The 24,448-nt window shown below is 42.9% G+C and overlaps 1 protein-coding gene across 1 annotated transcript in view; it reads left to right on the forward strand.

The window, feature by feature from the left end:
• Window positions 1–3,708: 3,708 nt before the first annotated feature.
• The window catches only part of LOC306946610 (uncharacterized protein C1orf21), a gene marked incomplete at both ends in the record, with an annotated part of 51,367 nt that continues 30,627 nt past the window's right edge, over window positions 3,709–24,448 (forward strand). The window contains 2 exons of the mRNA XM_079535684.1: window positions 3,709–3,802; window positions 22,636–22,730. Coding sequence (XP_079391810.1) covers window positions 3,709–3,802; window positions 22,636–22,730 — 189 coding nt within the window. The remainder of the gene's footprint in view (window positions 3,803–22,635; window positions 22,731–24,448) is intronic.

Here is a 24,448-nt window from a genome sequence, read left to right on the forward strand (position 1 = left end):
TTTCCCTGCTCCTTTAGCTTCATTCTCACCACTACTTTGTTACCCATCAGCAGTGCTGCTTTGAATAATGTGAAGAAAGAGGAAGAGAGCTTCTATGTTGTTACTTTTTTTTTCCTCCTCCCTTAGGCCACCGGTGCACTTCAAAGGCAGAAGTTCTCACTTTTTGGCTCAAAAATGCAAAATAATAAAGGCATCTTTCGTGGCACAGGTGGGCATTGGTTGCTGGGAGGGATGTTACAGCAGGGACTGCCCTCTGCTCACCCCAGCGACCCTCATGGAATGCAAATTCAGAAGACAGCTCTGCTTTCTTTTATTAGAACAAAACGACATGAAAGCCAAACGGACCTATTGCTTAGAGGAAATCAGTAATTACCAGGAGTAAGTCAGGTCCCTGGGTTCTGCCTGGACAAGGCTGCGTTGTAGGTGAAGTCACTGTGGTTGTTCCATGTAGCTTTGGGTTTTTTCACAGCTGGTTTTGTGAAATTTTAGCCCAGCGTGGTCAGAGCATAAGGAAACTTAGAGATGTATCTGCAATCTGTACAAGGTGAAAGGTTATCTCAGTGCACTAAAGATGAAAGGAAATAAAGCTGTGGAATAGAATAATTAACATTCATTTATTGTAGGACACTGGAAATTCTGCCTGATATCTGCTGCTTGGTTTCCAGCTATGGAGGCAACATGTGTTTTCTTGAGGATGCAGCCTTTATGTGACTGCAGGAAATAAGGGCTGAGTGGATGAAGAGTGGATTCATCAAGTGTTAAAAGAACTGGAAAAAGAAAAAGCACAGCAAGTAATTCAAAAGAAAAAATGGAAAAATTAAAAGAGAAAAAAAAAAAAAGGAATTGTTTAAAGTTTCCGGTGGCAATATCTACTCTAATAATTGAGCTCCCTTTCTGAATACACTCAGAAGAGTCTTGGGGTACCAAGTATGGCATCTGAGGCTGAGTACAGCCATCTTCTATTGACTTGCACCAAAGATGTTAATAGCAAAGCTGCACATTTTATTTGGAAGTAGCGTAGACACTTTTGATCTGCCTGAGAGGTTTTTCTCACCAGCATTTTGCAGATCGGAGCTTGTAAATTGCTTCTCAAATCCTGATAATTAATGGTGGTGGGTGGTGAACATGAGCTGGAGGTTTTCTTGTGCTTTTTATTTTTGGCTTCTGAAACCGACATGTCCCCAAAACACTTGTGAAGACAAAAGAGAAAATCATATTTGAGGAGAAGGGAGGGAGGAGGCTGCATTATTCCATGCCATTGGAAGTGCTGCATTTCCAAAGGGATGCTGCTATGCTGGGGCCTTCTTAGCCTCATTGGTTGGCGTCAGGAAGGATTGCCTATCCAAAAACTAGCTGTGTGTAGTTTTTTTCGAGATACTGTTGTGATTCCCATTCATTAATGCAAAAAATAAAAGCTTCCAGTTGTTGCATTTGGGTTGGCTCCTTGCTTCCCAAGGCGCTGTGTTTCAGGAAGGTGTGTACTGCTGAGATCCTGCAGGCGATGCAGCTGGAGATGGGTTTTCTTCCTTCCCCAAAGAGCTTTACCCTGATGTATTCAGTATCACTTCTTTCCCTTTTGCTTCAGCAGCAACCTGTTGTGTTTGATGGCACCGTTGCTCTCCTGGGCACTAACCAGTGATTAAGGCAAAACCTTTTCTGCTCTGCTTTTTCATTATTTTCCCTTATCTGCCCTTTAGCAGAGGCAAAGCCTGGGAGCTGAGTAATCCCCGATGTGTCTGGATGTCTGCACAGCCTTCTTTGTGCTCTGTATTTCTCTGTGTGCTGGCTGCCTGTGAGGTTTCACCAAAAAATGCCCTCCCCAAAACAGCCCACTCCTGCATTACAAAGTGTGTTAGAGTTGCGTGGCCAAGCAGCTGCTTCCCTGCTGTGAAAGTTAGTGACTGGTGTGGGGTGCTTCTGGGTCCAGAACAAGGTGATATGTGCTCCATGCTGAGAGATGAAGGCAAAAGTTATGTGAATATGGGGCTTGGGTGGCTGAGCATGCTCTGGTGGTCTCTGGTAGGGATGCTGGGTTTATAGCAGATGGATTCCTCCAGCCCCGTATACTGTGTTAACATGGGTTGTCTGTCTTGGTGTTTTGGGGTTCTTGGGGCTAACAGGTTGCTGGTCAGCCTGTGCTCTGTCCCTGTAGCTGGCCGTATGCTTTTCCCTTGAGTGAAGTAACTGGTGGTGTTTTAAATCAGAAAGCAGAGTTCCTATTTTCAGCCTCTGCTCACCGAGTTTGCTGTTTTCATCTGAAATCTGCAATGAGGGCATTGGCAGAAAACTTGGTTGTTTTAGCTTATCCACTAGAAGCCATTTCCTTCGGGCAAATTTGCATCCTGTAAGAAAATGAGCATTCCACATCTCTTTTACAGACCAAGCAGTGGTTACCTGTCCCAGTCTGCTGTTTCTCCTTCCTTTCCTACAACTCCACGTACATCTCCCTACCCCCAGGGCAGGCACAGAGGGCTGTACTGCAGATCTTTGTGGGTCCTTGTGCCCATCTCGGTGCTGAGGTTAAGACCTCTTCCTGCAGATTTGAGCATGCATGGAGGCAGCTGCTCAGCAGCACTCCTGCTGCATTGCAAGAATGTGGGAGCAACTAGGAGAGACTGAACATAATGAGTGTATCATAGTAATTAGGATGTGTGGTGGTAAAATTTGATGTCTGCTCCGTATGTTGTATTCCTGCTCGGTGCTGTTAGATGCTGTGCTGTTGGGGTGAACCATGGAAGAAGAGAGGGATGGGAAATGAGAAATTTGTGCTGAACTGTGTGTGGCTAGGAGGAGATGAGAAAGGAGGAGGAATGCGGGGGATCGTACTGACCATAAAGGAAGAAATCCATCCGTGGAGATGCAGTCAAACTTTGGAGGGGTCTTTGTTCAAGAGGAGCCGTTGAGTCATTGCACATTTGATGTTTTGGACATAAGATACTGCAGCTGTAACCTAGCTTTTCCTTCCCCTTTTGTTTTGTGTGACATCTGGATTCTTTGGGGAGTGTTATTCTGTCTTCAAATGGGGATCATTGCCACTTTGGGCAGCGGAGGTTTTACAGATTCTGTGGAGTAATGAACATGTAAGAAAAAGATTATACAGCTGGCTCTCTTCTCTCACGACTATTAGCATAAGATCTTTAATTGATTTAGGGGGTTATTTTCTTGGAACACTTGCAATTAGCAGCTCTTAATCACCAAAACACTTTTTAAGAAATCTGGCTTGATGGGTGGGTTGTTAAAAGGAATGGGAGAAGCATATATTGCTGGTTTCTCATCTTTTTTTCCAAAATAAAAGCAGCACTCCATGTTAATAGCTGGGTGAGTGGGAAACGTATCTGTGTGCCTTGCTTGCTTCAAGCCACAGATTAAAGCTTAGGGCCAGAAGGGACCTTGTGGTCAACCGCTGCACTCCTGTCGCAAGGTGGGATCGACTGCCTTTATTGCACTGATAGGCGTTTACTGAACAGACATAGCAGTGTAACATGATGGAGACGGTCTGTGCTCTTGTACTCTTGAAACCCCATTATTTTGCTTTCTTAAAGCACTTTACAGGTTGCCTTTTGTTAAATATTTTTCTCTCTTATGCTGTCTTTTAGGTAAAAGGCTCTCAACAACTGTGCAAGAAGGTGGATTATTTTTAAAACAATGAGCGTGTGTCCCTAGTCATGATTTGTGGTTCAGTCCAGCTGGAGCTGTCTGAATGAAGCTATGGGCTGTGCGTCAGCCAAGCATGTTTCTACTGTTCAAAACGAAGAGGAAACTCAGAAGGGGAAAAACTATCAGAACGGCGATGTGTTTGGTGGTAAGTGATGTGGGACTGCAGCTTTCTCCAATGTCACAAATGGTCTGGAAGGTATTTTTGGGAGTTTTAACCTTTCACAAAATGTAAAGGATGTTGTTAGAATAAATCACGATGATAATGCAGTTGGCCTCTCCAAGGGATAGTGCCAGGATAGCTGAGATAGAGGTTGGGTGAAATCCTTAGTGGCAGATTGACCTTCTGACTGGTGTTCAGTACTGCACTGCCTTTAATTCCTTGCATCCTAGGATAGTTCAAAGACTGCCCTTATTTTCATACTCATTTTCGTGGTATCTGTGCATAGTTTTGCCATTAGATGCCAGAAAACTCATTTATTAAAAATAATTGAAGAAAAAACAAACATTTAGGAAGAAAGACAGTTCCTTAGTACTCTTGTCCTGTAAAGCAATAGTGCACTTATCCTGAAATCCTGAAGCATTAAGGGTTTGAGGGTACAGTGAGACTAGAAATATCCTTTGGGAAGGAGTCAGTGGTGCTGGGAATGGCAGGAGGGGCAGGGAGAGGTCTGTAATCGGGGCCTTATCACAGACACTTCTGCGCTGGGAAGGGCAAAGTGCTATGGAGGTGACATGCATAGTCAGCTGCAGGGTGTTTTCTTCAGGTTAATGTAAGCTTAGTGGGTTTTTTTAGATAACAGTCTCAATAACAATTTAGTTCTTCAAATGTTATGAACTATCTGGAAGTTTATTCAGAATGAGAGTTCTCAGCCTGCCTAGATACTTGTCTGAAAAGTCCTTACTGTGAATACAGTAGCTGGCTACTGCTTTTAAAATAGGTGTATTGCTACTGAGTATGCTAAGCTTCTCTGATGGTTTTTTCAGCAATTGTTTGAGTAGAAGTGGAAATGACACATCCAGCAACAAAAAATATCTCTTTGTAATTTTGGAAGCAGTGATAATTTACTTTTTCAACGTTTCTGGGGGCTGGCTTGCTACCAGCAGTGGATCTCAGAGTGAGTACAGCTGGGGTTATCATCTGAAGAGACACAAGTTGTTCAGGAAACTTCAAGCTGAAGCTTCAGGTTATTTTCCCACATTTCCCTCCCTTGATTCTAGCCTGAGAGATGCCAGTTTGGAGATTGTGGGTTCAGTCTGCTGTTTTTATTTAAAACAGGCTGTAGATGCTGGCATGAACAAAATCCTCTGTTAGTTTCTGAAAGGAATCTGAGTTGATATTTTACCTGATACTTAGCAAGGGAGTAGTTTGGGTAATTTGTGTGTTTCAGCTTTATTATTATTTTTTTTAAATGCATGCTGCAAGCCTAAGGTCTTGACAGTAATGACGGGAAACCTAAAGTAACATCTGGAGGCAGAAAATGAAGAAGACTGAAGGGATTCTAAAGGATTACCACTTTACAGAGCTGGGCTTGTTTCAGCATCATCCTTGAGCTGTTCTGGGATCCATTTGAGGATTTTTAATCTTTCCCTGTTCTACAGAAACCTATCGGTACCAGAAATACAATCTGCACTTACCTGTTTTCTTAGTTTAGGTATGCAATTTGTGATAGTTAATAATCCAGTTCAATGACTGATCCTTTTTTAGCAAGGAATTTATGCACCCATGGTATCTGTGACTTAAATTACTTGTTGAGTGGCAACCAGAATAGGCACAGAAGCTGTGTTCCTGCTTTGTTTCTGGGGGACAGCCTCCAAATTAGGAACTGGGTGCATGAGAAAGGTGAGCTGGAGGTGCCTGACTTTCCTGCTGCCCGTTTTGGACCTGTAAATGATGTATGGCATGCTGTGATGCTTAGAAGCAGGAAGCCATGTACTTCATGTGCATGGTACCCTGCACAGTTCCTCCTAAAAAGGATGTTTAATATAAAGAATGATGCAAGAAAGTCGCACTTTAAGATCATGTTTATCGTCCTTCTTAATGATCTTCTGGACTTGCCAATTCCTAGAGCTCTTTCACAGGAGACAACACTATTTCTAACCACCTTCGTCTGTGCTGAAAATGGTAGTAGCTAATCACAGTGTTTGGTGGGGGAGGCCTGAATGCTCAGAGTATTCTGCCTACTTCATTTTTGGTTAAATTTTTGTGTTTTAGTCCTGAAATACTTCCTTGCAACGTATCTGCAATTATTCTTCAAGCCATCAAGGAGGGCGTTGCTCAGTGCCATGTCAGAGGGCTCTCATAATCAACTCCCTGCAAGGAGAGAGTGTAGTTTGCTAGAATTGAGCAGATAATCACAGCTAGGCTAACACATCTTAGCACAATAAGTTCCCAGAGATACAGAAGGATCCAGAGAGTCTACCAAGGTTAGAGTGCCCTGCAACACTTCCATCATGCATTTCCCCATGCGGTGCCAAGTGCCAAGAACTGCTGAACGTTTCCTTTCTTGTTGCTGGGAAAGGACAGAAGTGTCTTATCCAATCGGTGGTCCAGAGCAGAGCATCTCTGCAGCCTGGGCAGATTGAAGCTTAGCTGCAGAATGACCAAGGAGAGCAGAAGTTGGATGGTTTGCATGGAGAAAGAAGGTAATAGAGAGGGAATTAAGAAGATGCTTTTGGTAAGAAGAGTAGTTTTGTGGTAGGAGGCAGCAAAGTAAAAGAAGCAAGTAGGCTTGATAGAGCTGTGGTGTTTATAAGGTCCTAAAAAATTAGTGTGTGTTATTTGCAGTTTTCACATCTGGGGACTAATCTGTCCTAGAGCACCTGAGCAGAAGTCCCAAGTGTGAGCTTTGTACTCGTGGTGGTGAGGGTTGTGTCAGATGGAGGCAATGTAACTCCAGCTGGAGCTGGAGCACTTGGATCAGCAGTGACAGGATTTAAAGCAAATACCTTGATGCAGATGTTGCCTGCCCTGATCTGAAAGACATGGCTTGAGGTATTTTGCCCCTCACTGCTTGACTAACATCTGAATGAAACTCATCTTTCTTCTTTGAACATCATCTGCAGAAGGAGTCAGTAGTAAGGACTGTAATTTCCATCCTGCTTTTGCACTAAATAGGTCATTTTGAATGAGGAGAGAGATGAAAATACTTTATTTGGTTCTAGGCAGTTTTGCTCTTACCTTTGTCTTAGGCTGCTGGGTTGTTTTGGTTTTTTTTTTTCCACTTAAGGATTTTTGTAATGCACTGTTGACAGCGTGAACTACAAAGGTGGAAAGCCTTTACCTTTCATACTAATGTCCTTTCCCACAAATAAATGCACTGACAAGGCAGATGTTCCTGTGATCTTTGTGAACTCTTTTTCCTCTGGTGCTCAGGAGGAGCTTTCCCACTTTGCTCCACCACTGTAACTGTAGCTCCCAAGTTTGCTAGTGGACCTGCTGAGTGAGCAAGATGCTCATCACTGCCACTGCTATTGCAGTGGTTTTCCATTAGGGCAATAAGAGCTGTTGGTGCCAAGCTGCAGTGATACAGAGCACATGGCTGCTCTGTGCCATCTTTGCTGTCAAGTTTGAATAATGGTGAAAGTTTCAGAAGGCAGAGAAGGAACAGTTTAGTCATAGCCTGAGGTTATTAGATTCCAGCTTGTAACTGATGGAAGAGAGATGTAGCTAGAATGAGGGTGGCTGCTGGGGGAAGGAGAGGAGACCTGTCTGGTTGTAGTTACAGATGCATTCTTGCTGTTAAGGAGGATTGCTGTGTGTGTAGTGGAAACAAGAAAGGTCCTTCATTGCCTGAAGTGAAGAAGATGTTGAGGTGGTTTCAGAACTGTGTAAGTGGTGATGTCTCCAAGCTTCTCTTTTTGGGTAAACTCGAACTCGTGCAGGACTTAATGGGAAAGGAGGGGTGGAAAGGACATAAGTAACTCCTGTGCAGCTCTTTGCCCTCTATGCCTTGGATAACAGTTCTCTCTTTGCACTGTAGATGTTGCCAGAAGAGCATCATTATCTCATTGTTAGTTTTGGCTTCCTTTGCACTGAACACATTCCCAATCCTTCAGTACTTTTCTCTCTTCGTTTTGGGGCAGAAGCAGACAGAGAAGCCACGTAGGACTTTCTAGAGCCATTCAGAGCAGCTTTCCTCTGTCTCTTTGTTGCTGCTCAGTTCATGTGAGCCTGTATTTGTTCTGTAGACTTCCCTCCAAGCCCCCAACAGATACTCTGTCTAGAAAACCACTTAACATTTCCAAAGCTTTCTTGATTTCTTCTGTAGAACATAATTTGCAGGTATTGAGTGTCTGGATATTTTTTCCCTCACTAGTCAGTTGTGCTTGGATGTAGATGACACCAAGGTGTTCAGTGCTGCAGTGCAGTTTGCAGTTCGTGCTCTTCATCAGAGCCTCTGAATGCTTGCTCTTGTTTTCACGGCTGGTGGTTGGTTGTAGCCAAGTCTGCTGACTATTGGCAAGATCATCACTTCTCTGAGGATTGTTTTTGGACTTTCAAATGTCACTGCAGGTTATGATCATGCTCCAATGTCTTATTGCCTCCCTGGCTTTTAATGCTCTTTTTCCAGTTGAGCAGATGAGCAGGAGCACTGAGCCAGGTGTTCACCGTAAGTTTGAATCTAAAACTAAGAAACCCACCAGGGTACCTGTGAATCCTCTAAGAGCAAGTTCTGCTTAACTGCAAACAAAACATTAAACTTTTTGTCTTATCCCGAACTGAAGAAGGCACCCTGCAATTTGCTGTAATGTATATTTAAATAATTGAGTTAGCAGGCCTATCAAAGGAGATGTTCTAGAGAAGATTGAATATAATATGATTATTATGCCTTGTTGGTCTCTAATGACTTTAAAATCCCTCTAATAAGGATAGCAATAATAAATCTTCATTTATTCATCATTTCAACTTCAAAGCTGATTTCCAGGGTGATACATAAGATCTGTAATAACGTAAATACCAATGAAGAACCAAATGCCATGATAGAGCCTTGAGCATTGTTGATTGCAGGATATGTTTTAATAATGTAACATCTCTGCTAGATTAATTGTATTTACTCCTTTTTAAAAAATCATGGTATGTTCATTTGGGGATGAGGTTATTGATGTAATTTTTGTGTAAGAAAATCACTGGTAATATGATTTGTTTTGGAAAAAAAAGCTATTTAGAATGTGCTCAGTAATCTGAGAGTCTAATCCAGATGTTCATGTGGAGCTCTCGAGTGCTTTGCAAATGCAGGAGTAGTAAGAATCTCTCGGCAGGTTGGTAATATCAGTGCTGCAATTGCCAGATAGGATTTCTGTTATTAACAGCGGCTCCATTTGCTAACCCAGTCTAAGCGAAGTTGAATGCAAAACACAGCAGTGTTTAAACAAATTTGTCTCATAACAATGAGGACATTGCAAGAAAAGGAGATCTTTAGCCTTGAGGTATGATAATGAGATTGAAAAACAATAAGCATAATATTCAATTGCTTCGTGAGCTCTCGTGTAGTTGCCTTCACAATTTTCCTGATTTGTACTGCTATCCCACCCTTGTTTTAGAGATGGATGGCATGGAGATTTGTAATGAACCACAGGAACTGATGCCAGATTGCTCGCAGACTGGCGTGTTGTGTGTCTGCTCTGCTCTTCCTCACTTCTTTTTTCTTCAACAGTTTTCTTCTGTGTGGATGCTCATTCCCAACCCCCTTGAAAATGCCATCATGTGGAACTGAAGCAGGAAGGTCACAGTTTTAACTATGGCAGGTGTTGACCTGTCTTGTCTGGTGGCAGTGGATGCGCAGTGTCAGGAGAGCAGCAGGCAATCTGGCAGGAAGGATTCCCTTCTCTCAGCAAATGGAAGAGTTCAGCTTAACCCCAAGACAGACGTGCTGCTTGGTAGCTGCCCTAGCTCAACTGAACCCAAAGACTTTGGGTTTTGAAACTCATCACAGATTTGTCTTTCCACCCGTGTATTTATGGCTTTGTCTGACTGCTGCTAACTGCTGCTTTGTCTGTCTCCATCTTCGTGCCTGCCCTGTCTCATCCACGTCAGTATCTCTCTTGTTTTGAAGGCTTTTTCCTTGATTGACAAGCCAAGAAGCATCATCCTACTCAAGACTTCAGGCTCAGAGTGTTGCTCAGGGTACTTCAAAACATCTGCGAGCCCAGCAGACTGCTCAGATGTCCTTAATTAATGAGAGGTCAGCTTCCCAAGCCTGCCTTCCTCCGTCTAGCTCTTGTGCACGCAGTTCTGCACTCAGTCTTCTGCACATTTGAAGCTCTGAAGTTGGGAAGCTTTTAGAATAAGATTTGAAGTTAGAAGAATGTATCAGAAGTGTCTTCATCAGTGTTGGCTCTTTCCTCAGCTGTCAGAAAAAAGTGCTGAAGTTGAGAATGAGAATTTCTTTTTTGTGGCTAAGCTGTCTTTCCTTGTGGTCATCCTCACTGAACTGAAACTGTCTAGAAAGAAGCAGCTGAAGGAACAAAACTTCTTTAATTTGAGCCATGTATGCGTGCTGTGAGCAGGAGGTCTTGCTGCACTAGCCTTCTTGCAAAGCTGGAGCTTTCTCTGCCTGACAGCTTTTATTTTATCGACCTTCTTCATCAGCTGATTAACGCTCAGCTCTTAATTGCTCCAGTTTGTTTGTCTGTCCCGACACGCTTCTGCGACGTCAGGCCTTCCTTGTTTTAGCAACACCCAGTGATTGCACAGCAGGGAGCCAGCATCATGCTGTGCCCTAATACCATGGCAGATATTTTGAGACAAAAACTTTTACAGGCATTTTCAAACAGGAATAAATATATCCAGTCCCACCACTGGCACCTGCTGCACGTGGTACATAATTTGGAGCTGCCTGGGGTTGGGCACACACTCTGGTCTCATGGGGCAGAGGTGCAGGACTTCAGATATCATCCTGACTTTCAAAGGAGAAGCTTTTCATTGCTTACATTCAGCTGAGCTCCAGCAGCGGTTGTTTCCACGTAGCTCCTGATTTGAGCAGCTCGTGTTGTAAAGCAGGGTTTGCTTGAAGGCTTGAAAAACTGAGATGGGCAGATGAGTGTGTTGTTGTATGGAGCTGAACTACATTCGGATACATGAGCATCTTCCATAATTATACTGGATGCTGGTTTTCTTAACTTTTTAATTACTTTTTAAGGAATTGTGGTGGGAGAAGAAATGCCAAGTACATGATAAGATACAGTGTCTTTTTAAATGGAATTATGCTTATTGTTTAAACAGCATCTTCATTCCGTGCTGTTCTAAGCTGGTTCGTTGACGGTCTGCTTTCTTATCTACGTGAACATGGGCCAGTATTAAACATAACTGTTTCAGGAAGTGAGAGAGAAAAATAAAACGAAACAATCTTTCAATGGGAAACGTAATAACATCATCCTGGTTATCTGGTTTCGTGGTGTATTTGTGTAAGTAGGACAACACCCTTAGCAAGTCAATAATTCACTATTTTATTCCCATAAGGAAGCGACAACATAGTTTTTCTTTATAAAAAAAAATCAAAATAAAATCATACTATCAGTGCATAATACATACATACATAATACATCATACATAAGTGCTATCAGACTTTTTATAGGGGTGCGTTAGTGGTAAGTGTGCGTGTGTGAGGAAAGCATTTTCCCTGTGAATTCAGACTTGGTGTTTTCATCTTTTGTGCATGGAGGAGGCTCGTCTTCATAGCTCTTTTGTAATCATAGGCACTGCTGTGGCAATGTGAGGAAGAAGCTGTGGGCTTTGGGTGTGCTTCATGGTTAGAAGCAAAACAAGCTTTTCATCCCACTCCAGCAAGTACACACAGAGAGAAGCGATGAGAACTGTCTGGGAAGTGACAGCAGAGTGGCTGTGGGAAGATTACTGGGTTGTGCTGTGTTAGAATGTTGCAGATCATTTTGTTGGAGTCTCCAGCAGTGGTTGAAGGCATTCCTCCTGTGCAATCCAAGGTTAGATGGTGGAACAGTTCCCTTTTGATCCCAAAAGTTCAGGAGTCTCTCCCGCTTGCGGGGCTACACACACAGTGGTTAACAGCTTCTGCTTGGGTGGAACCCTGGAGTCGATCAGGTCTGGCAATTGCCTGTCTGGATGAAGCCATGCCACACCTCGTATCTATCTTTGTATTGCACAAAGCAGGTGTGCCTCTTTCATACCACGGCAGATATCAAAGCTTTCAAAGCAAAGTAGGAGGCAAGGAGAAGAAAACACGGAACTTCTGGTATCCACCAGTGAGTGTCTGCTCAGGGCAGGTCAGCCAGGAGATGTGCAAAAGCAGAGCACGTCTCTTTCTCTCTTAGGGAGCAGCTCAGTATGAGCAGGTGGTTTGGCACTGCTGTGCTCTCCGCTGCTTTGTGGCCCTTTTGGAAGGGAATGCATTTATATCCATCAGGTGGCTTAGCTGCCAGATAAAGCCTTCCCCTTCTTCATCGTGGCTTCTCCTGGCAGGAAGCAAAGATGGAGCAATAAAGAAAAGTGGGGCATACGTGGCGTTCTGTCTTCTGTTATTTCAGTTCTGTCCTGGAAAAAAAAAAAAAATGAGACCCTAAATGAGTTTACTTTCTCAAATGAACAGCAGACCTTTGCCATTTAAATGTTGCTGATGATTTCATACATGTGAGTAAAGAACAATGTACTAAATTTAACAGAACAAGTTCTGAATTTTTGCCACTGCTTTTTGGGATTAATGGTATCAGATGAATTAAATGATACAGTGTTCCTTAGCTTAAAAAAATAATCCCTGTAGTTTAAGTCATGTTTGTTAGCCAGAGGGTGTGAGGTACCCTCCTTGTGTGCAGCCCTTTGGCCTCGGGTGCATCAAACGCTTGAGGAGAATCACTGACAGCTTTGTGAAGGTCTGCAAATGTAGGTGGATGATTTGGAAGTGGGAAAGCTCCTCAGTGAGGGAACTGTTTTGCAGTGCCCTTCTAGCAAACACTGTTTATGCAGACCTTCTCTGGTACTGTTACTGTTTCTTTTCTGCTTTGCAGCCATGCCTGTGTTTCTGAGCAGATACCTGGGTACCACTGCCATTGGCATGGCCCACGCCTAACCATGCACCTTTGGCAGGGATTTACTGTGTCAAGAATGAAGTAGAACAAAAGGTGGAGGAGCAGTTGTTATCACCATTTTGAGGGGAGGGATGAATCACAGGCAGGTTGTAACTTCCCCACTTTGTAATCTAATGCAAGTTTCACTTCTTGCAATCTGCACTCTGGTGTCACAGCACACAAAAGAGATACAGTGGTGGATGAGATGCCCCAGGAGCATCCTGAGTTTCTGCAAGCAGCTGATATGTGGATGGAGTTAATGCAGTTTTATTCTTGAAAAGGACCCATCCCACGAGCTTTTTAGCTCCATGAAAGCCAAAGTTTAATGCACACAGAGTGTACAGTGGGTGCATTTCACAATTGCATTAGTGTACTATAAATAGGGACGTGCATCCACCTCTGATATTTGCTAGGAAGAGGCTGGGATGTATTTTCTGGCAGCCCTAGTGCAGAAAGAAGTTGTTTTATATATCAGACTTACCGTTTTTAAACTTTTATCTTGGAAAGGTAAAAATCCTTGGTATTCATTACCTACCTGTAAGTAGAAATGAGTAAAAGTGGTGGTAAAATGCCACCATGCTTTCAGTTCTAGCAACCTTCCTTTTGTCATTTTCCAAGTCTGGTAATTCTTGGCCACAAAGAAAAGAAAACCTAAAGTCTGAACCTTGGCCAGGAAAACCCCACTCTGAGCGAAAATTCTCCAGTTCACCACGTAAGCCTCAGCCTTGGTGAAGCTGCAGAAACATGTAAGCAATTTCAGACTTTAATTTTATTGTAGGAGTATCTACTAACAGAAATAACTGGTAAATAAATAAAGGTGCTAAATAAATATTTGTGTACCCTAGCATACACAGCCTGAGAAATGTTTACAGGTTAACTGCTCTGAAACTGGTTTCTTAAAAGCCATTGAAATCTTGAGTTGCCTTGTGTGCTTTGGACCTCATCTGTGTGCTGAAGGAGGAGACATTTTTCCATTGGATGCTTCTCCAAAGCACTGAACCCTCCTGGCTATTTCAAATAAATCATGTAACCCAACATTGTGTCTTGGTCCGAGCCTTCTCAGCACTGAACTTGCACCTCCAAATGGGAAATGTTCACATCGCTGCCTGTGAGCAGCTGGCATATAAAACCAGCCTGGCTTCTGCTGGGTGGCTCTAGGCATGCCCTGCCTGGCCGTGCTAGGTTAACAGTTAGGCGTGATGATTTTTGAGATCTTTTCTGCCCTGAATTCTGTCTTCTATGTTTTTACCCCTTGTGTTTTGAATGTTGTGTATTGAATTTCTAACTGCAGGAATTTGGAGGATCTTGGGATAGTTTCAGCTGACAGTGCTTGACTAGTGTAAGCGTTCTAGGCACACATTGTTTATTTTTTTTTAGTTATTATTTAAAAACTGCCTTTTCTCACACTTTTAAATAAATGTAACAATATGAGCAGAAAGGGGTATGAAAAACCCTTAGCTTTTTTTATTGTTTTGTTTGCTTTTCAATCCAGTCCTCTGCATTCCAGCATATCCTACATGTGCATGTTTGTGCATTGCTTGCATGCAGCACCTTCAATTTTGCTGCAAGAAAGCAGGCAACAAACGAGACCAGTACTTCAAGTCATGCCTGCTAATGTCCCTTAGGGTCTCCCTTTCATTGTCACCACCTGTTGGATGCTGTACCAAGTGGCTTTGGTGCTACACGGGTGGTAGGTGTTTGCTTTGGGGTTTTAGATGAAGCCTCACAATGTGGATGCTGCTGAGGGAAGTGGGCATCTTTCAGAGACAAGAAATGAACTATGGGCATCATAACCAAGATCAAATATTGATCTTTGCTACAGGTTAATTTCAAGCTCTTCAGATGGCCTGCAAGTAAAATAATTCAATTCACTTTTGGATCTTTTGCATCCAAAAACCTGTGCTCTATTTTATAAGTTGGGGTCTTCAGCAGTTGAGGCACTGTAAGGGGTGTAAGGGCCATGACTACAAGTTTGCAAGGCTTGTGGCTTGTAATTGGTTTGCTCCTGACTGGGAAGCTTTCTTGTGTAAGGCATACAGATGTTACCCAGTCCTGTTTCCCTGTTGCTGAACTGCTGCAGCCTCTGAGTTGTTTCATCGCCGAGGCTGCGGTTATCACCTATGGAAGGCAGGCAGTGCTCACCTGTTGGGAGTTTGGAGAGGTTTCGCTCAGTGTTCACGAAAGGCTTTGAAAGCTGTCGGAGAAGAAAGGTGCTCTGGAAAACCTACTGACTGCCATGCGGGTTTCTTGGTGCTCTGTACATCGGGCTGTGGTTCGAAACAGGGTAGGGAGAGTTTTAGCCTTCCTTGCGTTGTGGTTGCTTGCATTCCAAGGTTAGCTCCTTGCTCATCTTTTTTTCTCTCCCTTCCTCTGCTCCTGAATCTTCTAGTTGCAGTTTGAGTGGTGCAGTGTTTTCTTTAGGGCAGGGTCGCACCATTTGCTTGCCTCCAAATACACTTCTGGGGTTTACATGTAAGAACTGTTTGGAGGTGGACTGCTGAATTTTCAGTTCCTGTGGGTTGTGCCAAGACCTTCCCTGGTCATTCCTGTGCTACACCAGTGCTGTGGTTTGGGGATGGCCTAACAGAAAGTTGCAGCCTGTACCCAAAAACCTGTCTGATGATCTCACCTGAATAGCTATATTTCTCAAGGCAGCAATCCTTTGTTTTCCTGCCGTCTGTGCCTTTAATATCTTTCTGCTGCTTGTTTCCTCTCTGTTTCATTTCTCAATTTGATCTTTTTAGTGGGCTAGATAATTACATTTACTGAGTATCCTTCCTGCAGATCACCATCGTTATAATCTCTTCCACTTGAGAAATGGTTTCCTTGGAATAAGCTTGCATCCAACTTACAAATGAATTACATGAAAACATTTATATATATGTTTGAGTTTTACATTTAAACTATACAAAAATTGCATAGCTGAAAGTCTGTTACACATGCACATCTTAACTATGTTTTGGTTGCTTAGTTATGCACAAGTGCACAAAATTCTTTAATTATACTGTGACTGTTTTTTCAACACCAGCTTATGTATAGAGCTTCCTCAGGTCTAGAACACAAATGGGTCTTTAAAAAGTCTGGATATTGTGTAATGAAAGATGGCTTGTTTGGTAACTGGACAAGTTGTGCAGTTGGTCATTTGTGCAGTTTAACTTTCTAGAATGAATTTATCCTACAAATTATTAAAAAGATGCAGAAATCTGGCTGCTGGACATTGGTTGTATCCCTGGTGGATCTCCTCAGGAGCATCTCTACCCTTTTATCTGTGAGCCTGAGTGAGCCAGAGCACAACAGAGCCTTTCTTTCCTCCGTGGGATCAAGGAAGATGTTAAGATGTCTGATTCTCCCCCTGCCACAGTTAATTTAAAAATTACTTTCCCTGTTGAGTTCTTGTCTGCCCTACCTCTGTCAGAGACCTAGCAGGCATAAGGCACTGCAGCAGGCCTGTGCCTTTGGTGGAAAGTTACTTAACATGATGCTATATGCATAATATGATAGAAGATGATGCGTAACACTGTTGGTGTTTATAGTACTTGGACTGCATGCTAGACCAAATACAAACTAACCGGAGGAGCTTTTTGGTCACGAAGAAACCAAGTGATGAGTTGAGCGCCCAAGGTGGGCATACAGCAGTTGCAAGCTGTCTATTGGATTTGAAAACTGGCCCAGTGGAAACAAGGGAGTTAAATTACAGCTTCATAATCAGCCGTCCCTGTTAGGTAGGGGATAAAAGCAAAACCCAAGATCCATATGCTGAGGCACTCACTCAGCACCAGCACTGCAGCTGGCAGAACGCTGTGTCCTCCTCCAGGCATAGCTCAGCCCTGCTGTTCTGTGTCAGAAGACAGGGATACCAAAAGGAGCAAGAGCTGCGAGCTGTTTGCATCACTGGAAACTAGTGGCTGTGTTATAATAAAGGATGAGGTATGTGAGGTTTTTTTTTTGTGCTTTTACAGAAGCAAAAAATCAAGATAAAGTCTGTTCAAGTTAACAGAACCGTGCTTTTGTCAAACTCATCAGCCCAGGAAGAATGGTGCTGGAAGCTGTCGTAAGCTGGGCCTGGAAAGGGGTAGTCTGGTGAAGTAGGAGGGAATTTGCTAAAATTTCCCTGTTCATTTTCAAGCAGGCATCACCCTCGAGGGAGCTGCTGTTCCCAAAAGCGTTAGATATATTACAGGGCTGTAGAAGGAACAGCTCAAAAAAAGGTCACAAAGACTTGCTGCTGTCCTGACTGCCTTCAGGGCCAGGTCCTTCCAGATCTGACTTTCTGTTAGTTTGTCTTGTCCCCTTCCACCCTTCCAGAAATGAATCCTAGCAGTCTCATACATCTTTTGCAGCAGGCACGTTTCTCCAGGCCAGCTTAGGGTGGTGTAGGAAGAGGAAGGCCTTTCAGGGTGATCTTTTCAGACATGCTGGAATCTGTGTAATACATGCAGATTTTTAAACAGCTTTTCTGCCTGGTGATTACTATTCTGTTGGCAAAATTGGAGTGTTGTTTGTGCACTTGTGCTGTGCTCAGTACCTCAGCCTGCAGCAGCGCCTTGTTGCACGTTGGGTTCAGGTGCAAGTAACTTCATTTCAGAAACCTGGATGAACATTTTCCGACAGACCTTTGAGCAAACTTGGTTGGCACCCTTCCAAAGCTGTTTTTCATTTGGTTTGTGTCGGCGCAGGCAGCACGATCAGCAGGGTGATGGATTGCCCCGCGCTGGTGGACCTGAGGAACTTCTGATCAACGGGAGGTTTCTCCAGAGGTCTCACTGGTCGAGGTGTATGCCTTGTGCTTGGCTTTGGTGCTCTTGTGGTGCTTATTTTTTTAGCTTCAAATAGGGCCAGAAACAGCATCACAACCAGTGTTGCTGTGGTAATGGCACTTGCAGCGATGTCTGGAAGTACCAAGGAAATGTTTCTCATAGGAACAGCCAAAAGGATTTTTTTCTGTTTTTTTTTTTTTTCCTCTCCCTCCTTCCCCCTCTTCTAATTGTTTCAATGTTATAAGTTGATATGCTCATTTATCACTGAAATTGTTATTAATGGGTGCTGTTTTTCTTTGTCACATTTCCATGGCAACTGGGTGACATGTTTGTGCAGAACTATCTGCTTCCAGATGGAGATCTTCATTCATAAGATTTGCCTACTGAGAATTTTTGCAGAGTATTCAACTTAAAAATCCTTTTTCATCACCCTTCCAAGGAGCTTTGTGTGAGGGATGGCACTGCTTTCTGGTTTCTATCGTGTGATGGTTTTTATGGTGGACGTTACGCTTGATAATATTTCTAGTTTTAATCTGTGGTTCATTCATATTATTTTTCTTATGATTCAATGAGACTGCTTTGTTTCAGTGCTGCATTTGCTGTGACAGCAGCACTGAAAGCACATTGCTTTCCCATTTGAGTTGCTGCAGCAACTCTTTTTATATAATCACAGAATCACAGAACGGCCAGGGTTGGAAGGGACCCCAAGGACCATGAATCATCAACCCCCCTGCCACAGGCAGGGCCACCAACCTCCACATTTAATACCAGCCCAGGCTGCCCTGGGCCCCATCCAACCTGGCCTTGAACGCCTCCAGGGACAGGGCACAAGACAGTAGTTTTCTATATTTTTTTAAATATATATTTATTAATATGTATGAGAGAAGCATGCAGATTTATTGCTCTTTGTACATATACCTAGCTCTGAGGGTCAGTGTCCTAAAATTTTAACCACATTCATTTCTTGACATTTAATTTTGCACATGAAAGAAGCATGAAGATGTTTCACTTCTGTCCATTTTGATATAAAACTGTGTTTAGGAAAAAGAAAAAGATACAGCTGATGAGCATGATGGAGTGAGGTACATATACACAGAACTCTGTGTAATTTCCTTTATCCTGAGCTTCATACAGCTTTCAATGTCTTGTCGACTGTCAGATTTGATTGAGGTCAGGAAGGACCTAATTAACACCTCAGGATTGCTCTGGATGGGTTTCTGATCGTTCAGACCAACATATCTCAAAGTGCATCAATAGCAGATGCACCCCTACCTGATCAAGCAAAACCTGGTGAGCAGTTTTAGCAAATACCAGAGGTGTTACCTGTAGGGAACGCATCAAAGGCCTATTTCCCCAACCTGTCTTTAACGTAATTTTTGTATTATTTTAAAGCCATTAATAACCATCCTCCAATGGTGTACTTCTGGGTCTGTCTGTTACTTAAACATCCATTCTTTTGCATATACTTTGCTTCTATCCTGACAGCAACTTCAGAGCCAGAACAATCTCATACCACAGGATTCTTGACTTCCGAACACACTTCTGGACATCTCCAATATATGTTATCTACAGAGGATAGATGTTACCATCAGCTGGTCAAAAACATCTATATGTAGCTCTTGCCCTCACAGTAGTAACATGATTGATGCAGCGCACGACCTTACGTCTCACCAAGTCTTTGTGAAATACTTAATTGAATGTAATTGCTATATTTAGTATGTATGACATAATGGCTGTAGTCCTATACGTGGTGTTACGTGTCAGACTCATTTCTAATCTGTTTCACCCACTAGCAATGTCCCAGCTGGCCAAGATGCTGGGTAGCACCTTCCCCCTTGGCTTGGCACCCCTTTGGTTGCTAAAAGGCTCATTACAGTTAGCATAAATGGCTGGGAAAGGGCTTAACACTGACTCATCCCATTGCTTTCAGGGCTTGTTCTGCATTTCCCATGTCAGATCCCTGCTCGAAGAGATTTGTGAGGAGCTCGTAAAAATGTTACAGCTTAGCTTGATCCAGAAAATTAAGGAAGTTCCACATGAACATGAAGGATGAAGCCTTTGTAAATGCCAGAGGGAGATGCAAACAGAAGTTAGTGTTTCTCATCAGGTACCAAGAGGGTTGCATGTATAAATGTCAGCATTTCAGCGGGGATTCAGGTAGCTGTGAGCATTTAAGCAACTTAGCTCAGTGGCCACTGACGTTAATCAGAAATGGTTTTTATTCCTCAATAAATTGGGTAGTTCTGCTTGTGGGTGTTTCCAGCAGTCCCTGTCTGTGCTTTGGAAGCTGTAGGGCTTGTAGTCACTGGCATGTCCTCCTTTTTCTTTTGATGACAGTTTAAGTAGTTAGCTGTTTTTTTCCCTTTGAACATGGAATCATATCTATCTATTCCTATCCCCACTGAGTGACTACTCAGTATGAGAAAACAATGCCAATATGTTGTACCTATGCTCAATATTTTAAGGAAAATATTTTGCCTGTAGTAGGAGCTTGTGAATAATATCATCGCTTCAGACTTCACAGTGCTGACTGTTCTGTCCATCTCTGTGTGTGTGATGCAGCAGTTGATCGTGGCCCAATCTTCTCGCTCCCTTTCCTGAGCTCAGGTTGATGGTCACCCCTTGCAGGCCCCTGCTGTGCTTCTCTGCTGTTGGTACGTGCACTGCTAGCTCACAACACCTAGGTTTGATGGAGTTGCTTGCTGCCTGGCACTCTGGTCCGTTAATCATTTATTTAGGCATTGAAGTATGCCTGCTGCTCACTCAGCCTGCTGCTTTCTTCACGTGCCTCATCCCCAAGAGTTTGCTGCTCAGGTTTTAGGGCAGATTGTCAGCTTTAGGTTTTGGCAAATTTATATCCCTTTGGAGATGCGGGTAGGGATTTCTAATGCCCAAACCCATGCTATATAATAGATGGGTATAAGTAAGACACTTCCTATTAAAAGACTGATGTTACCAGTGCTTACAGAAGCATGTGCAAACTTTGGCCTGATTATTTTTGCATTCTCCCAACGAGAAGGCAGGTTTCCCTGAAGTAAGACTTGCTAGTTGACATGGTTTGTTCAACTTGTCCTAGAAACATGATGAAAAGTGACTGTTTTATTTTTGGGAAGCTTGCTGCTGCGTGCCTCAAGCACGAACTGATCCAAGCATCTGTGCTTTTCCTCTACCTTTTTCATAAGGTAGAGAGAAGAGTCATACCAGCTGTGCTGCACAGATAATTGAATAGTTATTGGATTGATAAGTATGAGGCAAAAGCACATTTACTAATCCACGCTGTTAGTTATCTGTGCAAATTGTGCAATAAATCCCTTAAGTGTCTCGTATGCACCTCACAGTCCTCACCCTTGCCTGGTCTGACAGTCCAGTTTCTCCAACATCTATTCTCTTTATAAGCCCTACACAGTTCAGGATGTTCCCTGCTGAAGAATATGAGTTAGGTACAGATATTACAGTCAATCAAGCATACGTAATTTTCAGGCTTTTTTGTGTTAAGGCTTTTTGGTTTTATGAAGTGTCACCTTCTGACTGCTTTAATTCCATTTAAAAAGGCAAAAGGTTCAGCAAATGGGCTCGTGTATACCAGTATAATAATTCTTAATTCATGTTCTTCCAGTGTGTTTTAAACTCTTACATCTGTTTTGAGTCTGCGTTTGAAATGCTGCTATTTGATACATTTTGTAGTTTTATTTAAGATCTCTATTAATGTTTTTAATTATATAAAAAAAGTTATTTACTAGACTGAATGCAGAACCTGTCTGTATCTTAAAATAATCGATTTTTCAAAGTTAGGCTTATTTGATCTACACTCGTTTGTTCATAGTGTCCTGAAAGCGAGATTCCTAATAAGTGATTTTTTTGTTTTGTTTAAATACATTAAACCCAGGAAAATCCATTTCTGCTTTGTTTTCCCCTGAGCAAGGGACAAATTGCTTGACACCCCAAGGAATGGGTTGAAAACGCCATTAATAAGGTTTGTGTGGTTTCTTTCCATTAGAAAATGGAAATGGAAATTCTTTCTATTTCCAGGTTTCATCTTTTATTCCCAGCTTACTGTATCTCATTTCATTTTGCACTGATACGCTTACCGAGGCTGCAGTCCCTGTATCTCTTTTGCATGGTATATCCTGATGGGAGGAATGGGGTCCCAGAGCTCTGGGCATCTTTCCTGTGATTTGGCTTGCTGCACAGAGAAGCCAGGCAAAAAGGCATAATAGCTCCCTGTTGTTATTGCAATCACTGGGCTCCTGAGCTTGAGAGAAAGGAAGTGAAGAATCCCTTTTCCCAAAATCCATGGGAGTTTGGGGATGTTGTGTCCAAGTAAAGAAAACCCAACTCTGAGTGATGCTGTTAGCATCTGCAGGTAAAAGGACATGGCAGGGCTGGCACTGGAGCTGGGAGTTCAGCTCTTTGAAAAGCTGAAGCATGACAGAATAGTAACGGCAAAGCAGTCTTACTTCTTTCTCTACTTACTTCTCTTTTTCCTTGTTTGCATGTAGGATCTCTCCCGGGGTGACTTTCACATGTAGGAAAAGCAGTTGTGGTGAGGAGTGGGGGAGGAGAGTTGTGTGGGAACGTGCTGTCTGTCATGGGGTACCTTTTAGCTCCATTGAAACAGTGCAGGAGAAATAATGAAAAAAATGCAGTGTTTTGGAGTGTTTTTCTTTGTTTTTTTGTTTTTTTGTTTTTGTTTTTCCTAGATTGTAACCTAATTTTTAATTTGACTTTCACAGCATTGCTTGATTTTTTGTTTTTTAATGCAAAGAACATGGAGGAGCAGCCTCTGCGTCATAGCTGTGTGTATTGCTTCCTTGCCCACTGCCAATGAAAAACCTGGGAGGCTGCAGGAGCCAAGAGCTTCTTTATATTCAGAAGATCTATACAGGAAACCAGGGAGCCTGGGAAGAGTATGTCCTCTCACATACCCAATATCCACTCTTTACAGGGCCAGGCAGGAGAGCTGCCCACCCATCTCTGGAGGCCAGACGAAAGCTTCAGCCAGAAACGTCCTTGGTAGCAGTCCCATTTAAGCCTTTCAAACTACAGACGTGTGGGTTTTAGTTGCCTTGCTGGATGAGGGCCTTCTCTAGTCAGCTGTTCTGGTTTCAAGTTTTTCTTTTTTCCCGGTTGCCGAACTACACTGGTTCAAAACTTTTTTTTTTCTTTTTTTTTTCTTGGTGCTCAGATGAGTATAGGATCAAACCAGTGGAAGAGGTCAAATACATGAAAAATGGGGGAGAAGATGATCAGAAAATAGCAGCCAGGAACCAAGAAAACTTGGTAAGGATTGAACTTATCACTTCTCTAATGAAATAACGTGGCTGTGCTTTTGTAATGAAATATGCAACATGCAGCACATTCAGCCTGCAGCTTACACACAGCAAGAGGACTTCCCTGACAATGCCATACCTGGCTGTGAAGATCACGTGGACAGTGTGAAATACAACTTTGCTTCCTGCTTGTCTTTCTGAATTAGGCTCTGCAGGGAGTGCTTCCGTGATTATACTCACCTCCTTTGCAGATGTAAATATATATAGTTTGAAATATGTGTGTCTGTCTTGCAAACGAGTTGGTGGTAAAACGGCAGCACCCTGCCATGATAAAATAACCTATTTAAGTAGATGCTATTTGCTCTGTGCTTCATGGTTTTACATATTTTAAAATTCACCATTCAAAGTAGAGAAAGAAGTACATTCACAGCAGGGCAGCTGCAGGAGTCATTTTGCATGCGTTGTGTTTTCCCTGAATAGAGCAGCTTGCTGGCTCACTGTCCCACCATCAAGGAGGAGATGCCAGCTCAGTACCACTAGAAATAGCTGGGATACCACTGATGTGGCTTAAATCATGGCTGAGTCACCTCTGGCATTTGTCAGAAGTCATCTCCCCTCTTCTAAAGCTGGAGGAATATAGGTTGTGTAATGGGCTAGCTGGGGCTTGGCCCAGTTTAATTTTTTGAAGACATTTCACAGTAGTAGTTCTGTATGGAATTCCACATCTGGTTCCATTCATTTTTGCAGCTTTCTTCATGTAGGGTTGTTTTTCCTCCTCCCCCGTCAGTGATACCAAATGGGAAACATCAACAGCAGATTTTGGTGGACCTGTTACCGTTATCACCAGCTTGAGATTTGCTTTTTGTCATCAGTGGAAAGCTGGACACAAAGCCACCACAAATTTTCCTTTTGCAGAAGATGCATGGAGGAGGGTGAGCAAGCTCCAGGCAGTCTGGATGCCTTCCATCCCTCTTCTAGATGCACGTGCTTGCAGTACAAAACAAGTACACGTGTCTTCTTGCTCTGTACAGCAGTTTATTTTGCTGGGTAATATCCTAAAGCAGGTGCTTGAGGAGCACACAACGTGATTTCTGCTTTGCTCTCCAGATTAGCCCTGTGCTACCTGCACCGTTGCATTGCTCTAGTGGATGGCAAAACCTCAGCTTGCAGTAGGGTGCTGGGGATTCTTTACTAAGCACTGCTGAGATCATCACCTTTCCTAGTAGCATCTGCAGTGCCCTCAGCATAACTGCAATGTAAGCACCTTTGTTTTGAGCTGGGAGGAGTGTGACTGTGAGAATTTTCGCTCATTTTAGAGACCTGGTGCTTTGTTGTGCTCATTTTTTCCTGTTTTCCTGTGGAAAAAGCCTATCAGCTTAAAAATGTTTTAAATTTACAGCTGCATTTAGGGCTTTGGCAGAAGGTTAATGCCACTTGAGTGGCAATCAGGAAGAGTTCAGGGAGGCATAGGTCTGCTGAGGTGACACAGCACATGCCAACATTTTGTGCTTTGATTAGTGACTGCTTTCTGGCAGCACTTAAGTGTTAGTCTGATTAAATTTAGCAAGAGACATTTCTACAGCACAGGGCTTATTGTTTTATTATTGATGCTTGATGAGAGCAGTGGGTTTGGTGGAAAGTGTAACTTAATGTGGGGCTGGAGAGCTAGTAGAGCTTTCTTGTCTGTTTATCTACTGGGAGAAAAAGAGAATAATGCAATGAAGTCTT

Source organism: Tetrao urogallus (assembly GCF_951394365.1).
Source record: "Tetrao urogallus genome assembly, chromosome: 5".
Taxonomy (NCBI): Eukaryota; Metazoa; Chordata; class Aves; order Galliformes; family Phasianidae; genus Tetrao; species Tetrao urogallus.